This window comes from Sarcophilus harrisii, chromosome 3 (assembly GCF_902635505.1).
Source record: "Sarcophilus harrisii chromosome 3, mSarHar1.11, whole genome shotgun sequence".
In the NCBI taxonomy this organism is placed as follows: Eukaryota; Metazoa; Chordata; class Mammalia; order Dasyuromorphia; family Dasyuridae; genus Sarcophilus; species Sarcophilus harrisii.
This window is the reverse complement of record NC_045428.1, coordinates 63,953,051-63,966,586: the sequence shown is the minus strand read 5'-3', so window position 1 is coordinate 63,966,586 and position 13,536 is coordinate 63,953,051. Positions and strand designations below refer to the sequence as shown.

At 41.8% G+C, this 13,536-nt stretch overlaps 1 protein-coding gene across 3 annotated transcripts in view; it reads left to right on the top strand.

Annotated features, from left to right (window-relative positions):
* The first annotated feature begins 12,382 nt into the window (after positions 1-12,382).
* ARPC2 (actin related protein 2/3 complex subunit 2) overlaps positions 12,383-13,536 on the top strand; it is a 29,380-nt gene continuing 28,226 nt past the window's right edge. For all 3 annotated transcript variants that reach the window (XR_004232791.1, XM_012546344.3, XM_031958067.1), the window contains exon 1: positions 12,383-12,441. Coding sequence is in view for 2 of the 3 variants with exons in the window: in XM_012546344.3 (XP_012401798.3) it covers positions 12,398-12,441 (44 nt within the window). In the remaining variant the exon portion in view is untranslated. The remainder of the gene's footprint in view (positions 12,442-13,536) is intronic.

The window sequence follows — 13,536 nt, the reverse complement described above, 5'->3', positions numbered from 1 at the left end:
AGACCTCTCTACATGTGGGTTCTTTCCCTACACTTGGGGTCCCTCACTACATTTTTGCAAGAAAGATACAGTACTACACATATCATGATCAAGTATTATTTATACCAGGTAATCAACTAATCCCACCTATAGTAACTAACAAAATATGCTAACACTAATACTTTTATCATATGAGAACATCTCTATGGAATCAGCCAAAGCCATTAAATTAATTTATATTTTGTGGGTCTTCTATAAAATAGAAAACTAATTTGGAACCTACATTTCAAGTGTGTGACAATTTAGAAAACAAAATATTAGCCAAATCCTTGATATTAAATTGCTGTGAAGTTTGGGGAGGAGAGGAGAAAGCTAGTCTTAGTCTTCTTTCTTAGACAAACACTTTCTCAGTTGCTTTTCCCCACTGAAGGTCTGAGAGGTCCAGAAAAAAATTCCTCCCAGAACTTTCTTTCATAAAAGGGCTCAGAATTTCCAACCATTCATTTCTCAACAGGCATTTACCCGTCTTAAGTTAGCAAGCTCCCTCCTCTTCATTTTCCTTTTATGTGGTGTCATCCTGCATCAAATTGTAAGCTTCTTGAAGGTTAGAACTGTCTTTTATTTTTATTCTCAACACTTAAGTTGTAAGTCCTTAACATTTTCTATTTATTATTGACCATTGATCAGAACATAACCTCAAGAGGAATGGGGGATTTATACTTCTCAATGTGGTCCTAGCAGCATCACAGGCATAGTAGTGAACCAGAAAAATCTAAATTACACCTAAGAAAAAAGGGCTTCCTAGAACTGTGAGTTATACTTTTGTTACATCTTATGCACTATCTGCCTTAGATTCTGCATATACTTTGGGGCAAGTGTGGCCTCAGTTTGGAGAAAATGTTTGTATCAAATATTCTCACTTTAGTAAACCACTTTAGTAAATACTTTCTAAAGTTGTATAGCTGACTAAGGGTTATCAATAGTTATAGTTAATGGTGGAAGCACAGTAGTGGGACAATGGTGGGGAGAGCAGAGAGAAAAGGCTCATAAATACACACACCCCAAAAATCAAAAGTAAATATTATAAAATTACAAAGAATAAGTATGGCCCCAAAGAAGAGAGATTAAAAAAACACCTTCTCTCCCCTCACTCCTTTATAGAGATATGGAAGTAATTGATTCATTGAAAAGATTTGATTATATTTTCACATCTTTTCAACATATTGATATGTTTTTCCTCATTTTTTTGTTTTCATTCAAAATATATCTTTAGGAAGATTCTATGGGAAGAGGAGAGAAAGCATAAATTTAAGCAATATAATTAGGGAAAAGAAATCAACAAAAATGAAATTTAAAAAAGAATACGTAGTTATTTTAGCTCAGGGAACCCAGACTGCTAGGGTGAGTAGGGTTTGAGAAAGTGAGCCCAGAGTATGTGTTCCAATAGGAACACCAGGATGAGTCATTATAAGAAAAATTATATATACATATATATATAATATATACATGCATGACACAATATTAATAAAGTCCTTTAATTAATAAGCACTTATGTGTGCAGACACTATGCTAAAGATTGGGCTGGGGGGAGGAGGTTACAAAAGCACAACAGTCCCTATCCTTAGGAAGCTTCCGTTTTCATGGGAAGACATTATTGCTAAGGGTGCCCATCCCACTCCCGAGTGCTCTTGTACTTCTGTTGACTATGATCAGTCCTGGTGTGCCTGACCCCAGAAGAGAAATCATCTGACTTTTCTCTTATTGCTGGCTCAACTTGAATTATTCTAAGAAAACCTCCTTAAACAAAGATAGGTTTTGGCCCATGCCTAGGTTCTCCACAAAAGGGATTAATCAGACTTCCTTCTGAGAAAATTACTCAATGTACAAAGAAGAAGATATCAGGTATAGAGCAGTTATTTCTCTCACCTCAAAAGAAGTGTTTTAAACATAAATGTGCACTGATAGTTAAAACATGAATCTGGAACTCAATAGTCTTATTAAGTTCTTCCAGGAGATACTTAAAACATGAAACACTTTTGCAAGTGCTGACCAGGTTATTTCCCTCAGATCGACATTGCTTGGCCAATTCACTCAAGGGCCACATCTTTTCAGGCTGACATGCATGACTGTATTCCCTCTGTTGGTGATTATCTCCTCCAAAAAAAGTATACTTTTGGGAAGCACATCCTTCTTGGCAACCAGTCCCTAGACTCATCAATGATTCCAGATCTCTTAAGCCCAAGAGATAGCTACCAAAGACGGGAACATCCATTTTTCAGAATCACCTGAGCTCAGAGGGAAAAAAAGCAGAAGAGGCAGCCAGAGACTTGAGATCCAATCCTAGGCTCATTCAGTTTGTGCAGCCTTCTTAGTTACTACTGGAGAGGGAGGAGAGGCACACACATAAAGCTGTAAAGAGTCTCAATCCACGTACTCCCCAAGAAAGGAAGAAAGGCAAAGACAAACCCAAAGAAAGATGAGACAGAGAAAAGAAGGCAAAAAAGGCTGGAAAGTTATCTTTTAAAGCCAGAACAAAAGGTAATACTTCTCAGCATCCCATTATTAATGGATTTGCCCATGTCATAGACTTAGATGTCTTGATGCTTCTCAATAAGACGCCAATTGGCAGATTCAGTCTCTAGTGGAAGAGTCAGTCCAAAGTTTATAAAAGCTCAAGTCCAATAAACTCATAAAGTTGATTAGAGAAGTGCTAATACCAACCCCTACATTTGTTAACAGGGAATGATAATACCTGTACTCCCTATTACCTTTATTGTTGTGAAGAAAGTGTCTTATAAACATTAAAACAATATATAAATATGAGCTGTTATTATTCCCAAGTAAGGAGTGCTGACTGGATAGCCTAAGGAAAAACTAGGAAATCAATTGCTGATTACTAATACTTGGAATCAGGTGATCTTAAGTTTGGTTCTGCATTGCTTGGCACATAACAGACATTCAATAATGACCCAATGATTTATGATTTAGGCTCTCTGGATCTCTAGGTTTTCTCCCTTGTAAAAACGATGGGAATGGGCTGTTTACTTTGATCCCAGTGTTTATGTAATCTAAAAACTCCTTTAGTCATTCTTCATAAGCTCTTGGAGTTTGCTACTTCAGTTGTAGAACTTTGTTAACAGTTTCCTTGAGGGCAGAATTATCTTCATTCCAGAATTCCTTATTACATAAATATTTATGGAATGAACTCAATGTCTTCAGGCAAGAGTAACCTGTTACTAGGGGCTGGAAGAGGTAGGACAAAATGAAATTAGACTATAGGGATGGTTGGACTATAATTTTGTCTATATTTATTTTAGCATTCAATGCCATTTTACACACAAGAAAATAAAATGTTACTCAAGTTCATAAGGCACAGTTAAAATTCAAATCAACTGTTCTTCTGAATCCAAGTCTATTTCATCATTTTGATTTGTTCCTTGTCATTCCTTGTCACCGAGGCAAGAAGTGGTATAGTAAACATATTATGGTGCCTCAGTCATTTTATTCCAAGTCTAATATTCTCTCTCCTTCAGGAGTGTCAGGAGTGGGACTGTTCATTTGGAAAATTTGGAGGGTTGGAGAACACTCTTTGCAGTTCTATGCTTTTGTCTCCTGGTGAGTGGATGCATAACCCACGCATTCCCATGAATTCATTTGACATTTAAGATGTATCTGTACAAATCACCATAGATATGAAAGAAGTAACATTTAGCTAACAAGAGTAGCTGATATATGGATTTTCAAGCATATTATTTAATATGTATTATATTTGATCATGCCATCTGTAAAATCAGTAAAGAGGTATTATCCCCGTTAAGAGATGAGAAAATAATCTATAAACCTCTATTAAATACTTGCTGGGCACCATGCATGGCACTCAGGATACAAAAAGAAATAGCCCCTGTAACCCAAGAGTTCATATTCTATCAGAGGAGAAAACATAGACAGATATAAATATATACTAGACATATACAAGGCACGCACAAGATTACCTAATGCTAAGAAGGCATTAGAAGTTAAGGGGAATCAGGAAAAAGCCTTGAAAAATGGACTTGAACGAGCCAGGATAATAAGACAGATGAGAATGTTCTGACATGGTGAAACCAAAAAACACACAAGACAATGATGGAAAAGGGGCCAGGGGAATAGAACTTGGGGAATATACTTAGAAAACTGGAAAAACAGGAAGGGACCCGGTTGTGAAGATATTTGATGCTAGAGCTAATAGGGAGCCACTCGAGTTTTGAGTGTATTGGAAAGAGGAGATTACATGGTCATATCTGTGCTTTGGGAAAATCATTACGGTGGAGGATAATGGACTAAAGTGGGATGTTCAACAAGACTCATAGTCAAGAAGCTAGTAACCCGGTCCCATCCTGACTCCAAATAGCTTCCAATAGACCATATTTTTTTCAATATTTTGAGACATGAAAATAGTTTCCCTGCAGATTGCAAGCCAAAAAATCACAGAATTCCATGTGTAAGATCTTAAGAGAGCCTCAAAGTCCCTGCCAGGTTGTGACTTGCCGAAAGACATAGCATGCAGGCTTCTGCTTCCCAATCTCATCCCTTTCCCAATACTTTCCCCGGCTACTACTTGGTCATTTCCCTCAAGGCTCTTAATAGATCTAGCAAAAAAAAAAAAAAAAAAAAAAAAAAAAAAGATCAAGGGCAGGATACATTACATAGCACAGCCTAAATGACACAATTCTAAAACAGGAAATTTCAGCAAAAGGTGGAAAATATGCCAAAAGGTGGAGTAAGAAATTCAAAGGTGGCTTCCTGGAAGAGACACTCTACCCCATTTTTGGGGGGGAGGACTTTGGCAGGCTGTGGTTTTCAAGGAAGAAATTGTAAAGATTAGTGGGGGGGGGGGGAAAAGGGAAAAGGGAGGAGATGTGAGGGAAGAGAAGAGGAGGGGAGGAAGGGAGGGAAAGGAAAGGAGAAAGGGAGGAGGGATGGAAGGGAGGAAGGAAATAAAGAAGGAAGAGAGGGTGGAAGGGAGGAAGGGAAGAAGGAAGAAAGAAGAGAAGGAAGAGAGGAAGGGAGGAAGGGAGGAAGGGAGGAAGGAGGAAAGGAAGGAAGGAAGGAAGGAAGGAAGGAAGGAAGGAAGGAAGGAAGGAAGGAAGGAAGGAAGGAAGGAAGGAAGGAAAGGAAGAAAGGAAGAAAAGGAAGGAGGGAAGGAAAGGAAGGAAGGAAGGAAGGAAGGAAAGGAAGAAAGGAAGAAAAGGAAGGAGGGAAGGAAAGGAAGGAAGGAAGGAAGGAAAGGAAGGAGGGAAGGAAGGAAGGAAGGAAAGGAGGGAGAGAAGGAAGGAAGGAAGGAAAGGAAGGAGGGAAGGAAGGAAGGAAGGAAAGGAAGGAAAGGAAGGAAGGAAAGAAGGAAGGAAAGGAAGGAGGGAAGGAAGGAAAGGAAGGAGGGAAGGAAGGAAGGAAGGAAAGGAAGGAGGGAAGGAAGGAAAGGAAGGAGGGAAGGAAAGGGAAGGAGGGAAGGAAAGGAAAGGAAAGGAAGGAAGGAAGGAAGGAAGGAAGGAAGGAAGGAAGGGAAGGAAGGGGAAGGAAGGAAGGAAGGAAAAGGAAGGAAGGAAGGAAGGAAGGAAAAGGAAGGAAGGAAGGAAGGAAGGAAGGAAAGGAAGGAAGGAAGGAAGGAAGGAAAAAGGAAGGGGAAAAGGGAAGGGGAAAAAGGAAAGGAAGGAAAAGGGGAGGAAAAGGGGAAGAAAGGAAGGAAAGGAAGGAAAGGAAGGAAGGAAGGAAAGAAGGAAGGAAGGGAAAGGAAGAAGGAAGGAAGGAAGGAAAGGAAGGGAAAGGAAGGAAGGAAGGAAGGAAAGGGAAGGAAGGAAGGAAGGAAGGAAAGGAAGGAAAGGGAGGAAGGAAGGAAGGAAGGAAGGAAGGAAGGAAGGAAGGAAGGAAGGAAGGAAGGAAGGAAAGGAAGGAAAGGAAGGAAAGGAAAGGAAGGAAAGGGTGGAAGGAAGGAAGGAAGGAAAGGAAGGAAAGGAAAAGGAAGGGAAGGAAGGAAGGAAGGAAGGAAGGAAGGAAGGAAAAGGAAAAAGGAAGAAAAGGGGGGAAGGAAGGGAAGGAAGGAAAAGGAAAAGGAAGGAAGGAAGGAAGGAAGGAAAGGAAGGAAAGGGAGGAAGGAAGGAAAGGAAAAGGAAGGAAGGAAGGAAGGGAAGGAAGGGAAGGGAAAGGAAAAGGAAGGAAGGAAAGGAAGGAAGGGGGAAGGAAGGAAGGAAGGAAGGAAGGAAGGGAAGGAAGGAAGGAAGGAAGGGAGGAAGGAAGGAAGGGAAAGGAAGGAAAGGAAGGAAAGGAAAGGAAAAGGGGAAGGAAGGAAGGAAGGAAAGGAAGGAAAGGAAAGGAAGGAAGGAAGGAAAGAAGGAAGGAAGGAAGGAAAGGAAGGAAAGGAAAGGAAGGAAGGAAGGAAGGAAGGAAGGAAAGGAAGGAAAAGGAAGGAAGGAAGGGGAAGGAAGGAAGGAAGGAAAGGAAGGAAAAGAAAGGAAGGAAGGAAGGAAGGAAGGAAGGAAGGAAGGAAAGGAAGGAAAAGGAAGGAAAGGAAAGAGGGAAGGAAAGAAGGAAGGAAGGAAGGAAAAGGAAGGAAGGGGGGAAGGAAGGAAGGAAGGAAGGGGGGAAGGGAAGGAAGGAAGGAAGGAAGGAGGGAAAGGGGGGGAAAAGGGAAGGAAAGAAAGGGAAGTAAAGGGTAGGGGGGAGAAAGGAAGGAAAAGGAAAGTTTGAGGAAGGAAGGGGAGGGGAAGGAGAAAAGGGAGGAAAGGAAGAGTGGAAGGAGGAGGAAGGGGAGGCGCCCCCCAGGCGGGGTTTCGGCCGGGGGCGAAGCCCGCGGGGCGGGGACACGGGGACCCCGCGGGGAACCCTGCTAAGGGAAGGGGGGGGGCGGCCCCAAGCCGGGGGAAAAGGCGGGGGCCGTCTGGGCCCTGAAGCGGGCGGTGGGGCGGAGGCGGGCCCGCCGCGGCGGGGCTGAAGGGGCGGGGGGGGCCCTTGCGGGGGCCCGGGTGGGGGAAGTAGAGGGAAGGGGGGAGGAGGCGGGGAATGGCGAGGGCCGGCCCCGGGGCACGGGTGGGGGGAGGCGGGGCGGTGGGGGGGCCCCGGGGACCGGGGCGCCGGTGGGGGCGGCTAGCGGCGGGCGGCGGCGGCCCTTGCGAGGGGGGGGCCGGGTTCGGGCGGCCGGTCCCTAAACCGGGCCCGGAGGGAGGGGGGGCGGGGGGGGCGCCCGCCCCCCCAAATCCCCCCACCCCCGGGCGGGGCAGCCCCGGCCCCCCTTTTGCCCGGGGGCGGCCCCGAGGCCGGGGGCCCGGGGCCGGGGGGAACCGGGCGCCGCCTCGTGAGGCGGCCGCCGGGTGGGTGAGCGAGCGCGCCGGGGCCGGCCCCGAGCCCCGGCCTCCCCTGGGTGCGGTGGGGAGGGGGAGGGGGAGGGGATCGCTGACGGGGGGCGATGAGCTGAGGAAGTCGGGGAGGTCTGAAGGACCCCCTCCCCCTGCGCCTCGGAAAGCGCAGCGGAGAGGAAGCATGGGTGCCGTCCTCCCCCTTCCTTGGTCCAGGTCAGACCTCCTGCCGGGAAGGGGAGAGCGAGCTCCCTGCTTCCCCTCTGCCCCGGACCAAGCGGGAAGACGGGCAGCCCCGGCTTCCTCCACACGGGCACGCTCCCGCAGACACAAATCTGCTGCTGCATTCGCACCCTTCCTTATCTCTGGCGCGAGCTCCTCCTGCCCCTTTCCCCCACCCAGTGGCCTTCCTCTAGTGAGCTATCCTCCAAGCCCTACTAGCCTCCATTCTTCCCTCTTGGGCAAGTCACGGGGTGGCCTTCTCCCTCCCCGCACCTTGGAGACCCGGGCTTTTGGCTTGGCCCGTGGTGGCCCCGCATCCGCCCAACGAGCATGGGTTACGTCGGAGCTTCCCGAGGCAAGCTGCGCACGGCAGAAAGCTCCCCAAACCCGCCTCCCGCTCCCCCTCAAAACCAGGTCGCCCTTTTGGTATTTGGAGCGTGTGACCAGGGAATTGGGCTCCGTGTAGCGCGTGGCTCTCTCTTTGTGGACCTGGTTCCTCAGGGCAGGACTCGTTCGTTGTCTCTCTTTTATAGAGGAAAAATTGGGTGAGGAGCTCCCTTACTGACGGGAAGACTGCAAATGTCACTGCTTCTGGGGAGAGAAGTATTAAGCAATTTAAAATAAGCTGATTCAAGAATCAGTGAAAAGCATTTTTAACCATTGTTTCAGTTTAGTATAAGTACAAAAGTTTATTCACACTTTTTATCATTATGATACAAAGCATCTTCTTGTTGGAGTGATACATAAAATAAATGGTTCCGGAAGGGATTTTACTATTTAATTTTCGGGTGGTTTTTTTCAGCTTTCCCTGTTAGCTGCTTTTGCATTTTTAAAGTTGAAATGAATCAGCTCCAGTTCTTAATTTGGGTGACTTTGTTGTACTTTGAGTAATCTGGCATATAAGGGGAAGTTGAATTAACTTCTGCATTTTTACAGCTGATCTTAATGCCATCAAGTCTTGACAGGCTTGAAACCGAAGCAGGTTGGTTATGTGTAGGTCTGTGTGATAAATTCGTGTTTTCAAGCAGAGGCATGTCTTGTGGTGAAGGAATGCATTTTCTTCTAATTATATTTTAATTTATGACTGAACCATCCCATTATTCAGACTTGAGCCTTTTATTTTTCTCTTAAAACTGCTGCTACAAATGGCAGGTGGTTGATTCAGAAGGACGGAATCATAATGTAATGAAATACATTAAGTAGATAGCTCAGAATTGTTCACAAAGATAAGGTATGATAAAACACAAGTTGGCTTTTGTTTAATTATATGACTTGGGAGAAGTGGGTTGTGGAAGGCAACCAACACCAAAACTGGTAAGATTTTGCTCAAAAGTTCACTGGGAATGGCAGAAAAGTCCCATCTGCATAATTCTTAGGCCTCGTAGGAAGTAGGTTCTCTGAGTTGGCAAAAGGCAGCACTTCTCAAATAGATACTCTCAGATTCACTACCAGACATACTAGTGGAATGAGGTAGCATGAAGCATGATTTAGGTCTTATCAGAACTTCCACCAAAGACTCCAATGATGACCATAAACATTTATATTGTTCTAACAGTGCTCTAACCATAGGCAGCACAGAAAAGAGACATGTCGTGGGGAAAGAGCTTTTGAACAAAATAAAAAGAGTTTGAAAGAATGGTATCTTGGGGTGCAAGGTCCCAGAGAGACGCCTAGGAAACTATGGATTCCGAGCCTTCTTAATTGTATTTGGAGAAGTCCTGATTCAGAGTTCTTTCCAAAGTGTTAATCTTGTGTTCAGACTACTTAAACACAAGAAATACCAAAAGAACTTTTTGGAATTCTTATCTGAAATTCAACTATCCTAATTTTCTCTTATTATGAGTGATTTTTTTCCTGCAGTGATCTTTCAGATCACCCAGTAATTATTATAGTGGTATCTCAGAAAATGTCTGAATTTCCATCTGCTTACAGCACTATTATCTAAACAGTTAAATGAGTACATTTGGATGGTAGAAACTTTAATTTGGAGACCATGCAAATAAAACCTTGTATTCATTCCAAGAAATTTATCTTTCATTGTTTATTATTAATTTTGTGGGTATTGGCAAATTAAAAGCAACCAGATTTCTTCCCAAAATAATATACTTAATTTGTAAATTGTCATCTAATTTTGACAGCCTTCAAAGTAAGAGGGCATAATTGACTAGAAATTTATAGACAAGATTGAAAATTATTTTGGATTTTTTAAATTGGCTTTCCTTCTGCTATTCTGGATATTTGGATAAATGGTATTTGTCAGGCCACATGTTCACATCCTATCAGCAATACTGCCCTACCTTTGCATATAGAAAGGGCTTCCAGTCCACATAAGGATTACACAGCAAATAATCTGTCCATTCATGACTATATACACCATAAGAACCTTTTTAGACTAAAAAGCTTGTCCAAAGTTTGAGTTTTGGACTCCTCTTTTTTGAGGAAATGCTGTCAAATGAGGATGACTAGGGTGGCTATTGATTTTTTTGTTAACATTGGCTCCTTGCCACAGCCTGTGTATATGTGGGGGAATTGTGGTTACTCTAGGGGGAACAAAGTTGCATGGAAACTCACCAAATATCAGTGCCAGTTGGGGTGGACAAATACTGTGGGAAGACAAATTGGAGGAAAGTTAATAAATTCTGCTGTTACTTTTCCTTATTTTCATTCCTAAACACACTACAGATGTCTTCAGAGGAGCAGTCTAGCTTCCAGTAATTTTGAATTTGTTTCAGCATTTAAGGAGAAATAGAATAAAGGGACTTTACTTAGGTAGATTTGAGAGAAAATTATATAATTGATCTTCAAATTCACTTGCCCTATCAACATCCATTCTTTCTGAGTTGACTTTATGGAGAATGAATGGAACCAAGTGATTATTCCCATTAATAAAAATTTGGAATTGGAAGCAGGATAGTGTTATGGAAAGATCACTAAACCTCCTTGGCCTTAGTCTCATAATCCCCAAAATAGGAAGGCTAGACCTTTAAAAGGTCCCAGATTATTATTCTAGGTTCCTGGGACCTCGAAGATCATATAGCCCAGCTTCTTTCTCTTTAGAAATCTTATATTCTCCCCGATTTTCTGTGACTCTGTCCTTAATTTTGGCAGCTTTGGGGTGTGGGTGTGGCCCATCAATGGGTGTGGTGTGCTGCTTTGGGAGGGTTCTAGTTTTTAAACACTTAAAAGTTTGGTTCTACAATATTTACTAAAGGTCTACAGGGCCTACCTGTGTGCAAAGTATAATCATCTTGGAAATAAGGGAATGATCAGAAATCTTTAAAGTGAGAAGAGCCATAGAAGGAAGGAAAGGTGTTTCCATACTGATGCTTGCCAATTTCAAATGGGCCATCATTTAGGGATAACATCTGTATGACCCTTAAAAGAAAGGCTAAGTTAAGTTGTTAGTTCTTTTGATAGTACATTGCATTGTAGTGGCCAAAATAGTGGAGTTGACATCCAAAGATCTGGGTTTGTTCAGTATTTGACTTGCTCTGTGACTATAAGAGGCCACAAAACTTCTTTGGACGTTGGCTGTAAAATGAGGACTTACCACTACATGGCTTAGAAAAGCCTCTCAACTTTCAGTATATTATCCTCTGAATTTAATTGCCAGGGTCACTGATAAATGATACACAGGAAGTTCAGAGTCCTAAGAAAGAGTGAATTCTCTTCTTTGTGTAGGAAGTTTTAATAATAGTTCAGGAAAACTTTTGGATGAATTTAGATTAATATCATGTAAGTACCTTTCCTATTGAATGATATATTTTAGTTATCAGATAATCTGACATTAATGAGTCTGCATTTTCATCGTTTTTACTCACTGACCTGTTCGTGGTTTTGTGGGATAGTCTCTTTAGCTCCAGCTATAGTTTCAAGGTCCAGAATTTTCTTACTTTTCCTGATAAAGGGTTCAGTTCCAGCATTAGAAACTTGGGGCCAAAGTTAGATTAGACTTTATCTTTTGTCTGTCCCTCTTACCTCTCTCCATCAACCTGTGTCCATTATGGTAAGTTAAAAAAATACAAGTATCCTGTTTAGGATTGAGAAATTAAGTTACAGTTATTAAGTCTGTATCTTCCTAGGTGACTCCTTATGAAACTTTGATGATTGAATGTGCCAATATGGCTCTCAAAATCTTGGGGAGGGGGGCGACATTTCAGTTAGCTTCATTTTTTACAACATTCTCTGCAGCCTGTCCTTGTTCCCCTTTTATGTGGCTTTAAATAATAACTAAATATATTAATATTAAATAACTAAAATATTAATGGCAGTGACAACTATTTTGACAACTTTTTGGAGTTGTAGAACAAGGATTAGAGCTATAACTATAGATTTAGAGCTGAGAGATACATTAGAAAACGTGTAATCTAAATATTTAGTTTTACAGAAGAGAAACTAAGTCCTAAGGAGGTTGGTTAAATGACTGGTCCAAGGACACACACTAAGTGGTATAACTTATCTGACTCCAAATCTAATGACATTTTCCCACACCAGCACTTATTACCAACGTGTCATGTGTGGTGGTTAAAAAAGGAAATTAATTCAGTAACTAGATCCTTGCACTGCTTCTGAAGCTTCATGGTTAGGTGTCTGCATCCTGTCCCTACCCTGAACCAGGCAACACTGCTCGTCACATAGGCACAGCTCACCTCTGCCACAAACCAAGTTTCAGCTTAATCAACTGGCTATCTTTATTATTCATCTTTGGTGTTTGTTATTCCTTTTGAAAAAGGTAGCAACTATATTAGCTGTCTCATTTCATCTCTACTGCTTCCAAAACAATGTAATTTTGTGTGTGATTAATACATTTTACCTTTTCAGTGTAAACCACATAGAATCATAAGAACTGGAATTTCCTTTTAAGAATCATGAACCACCTTATTTTTTCATTATTCTTCAGTAATATCAGAAGGTAAATGAGTATTTTTAGTCCATTTTACATGGGCAACAGCTATAATGTGAAAGAAATTATCAACTTAATTGCATAATTTTGAGCAAAGTATAATGAAGAAATAAGAGTGAAAATCTGGGTTTCTTTTCTCCTGGCCGTGTTGCCAATTTGGAAAGCAATTTGAACCAATTTCACTGCAGGTAGTTGGGAAAGCTGGCTCTAGTATGTTCTCATCTGGGTCGTATCACTATATTTAAAGGAGAAAGAACCATTCAGTCCTTTTTTTTGTTGTTGTTGTTGTCTTTTATCTGCAGGACAAATTGGGTTAAATGATTTGTTTGATCATACAGGTAGCAAAGAAGCTTGATTTGAACTCAGGTCCTCCTGGCTCCATGGATAGGGCTGTATCCATTACACCACTTAGCTGCCCCCTCAGTAATTCTTAATAGCTTTTCTGTTAAGCTGATGAATGAGGTCAGTTATTTGAATTTGGGAGATGATAGGCTTTCTAACTAAGAAGTCAATATTTATCAAATTTCTATTGTGTGCAGAACAGAGAAAACAGTAGAAGCACTGAGTAATATCCATTCTTCTATTGATTAGACAAAACATACATTTTTTTTAAAAGGTACTTAATGCCATGTATTTATAAAAGTTGGACAGGGTGTCCCAAAGATATTTTTAGTCCCTTCACATTCATTCAATTTATCCTCAATAATAATGAACAATATAAGGAATTTGTTTTTATATCTTTTTGGAAATTAAAAAATTACGACTCATAGTAAATGATATGTTTGTGATCATCCAGTTAATCAGAAGTGACATTAGTACCAAAATGTACAAAATACTGACTTTTAGACTGGTTTCTTTCCATTAGAAGATACCACCTTATTTATCCCAATAATAAAAAACTAATACCACAGACATTTAATAGCACCTCCCTGTATGTAAGAGCTCTGTGTTAAATGTGGAGAAATACTGAATCCCAACAACATGAGTTTCTCTCCCTCAGGAACCCTATAGTCTAGTAGGAGGTGGGGCATAAGAAACAAAGCTAGACAGGTATAATACACAGTACTTTCATGGTAACTGTGAAAACAAAGGTTGTCGAGCAAC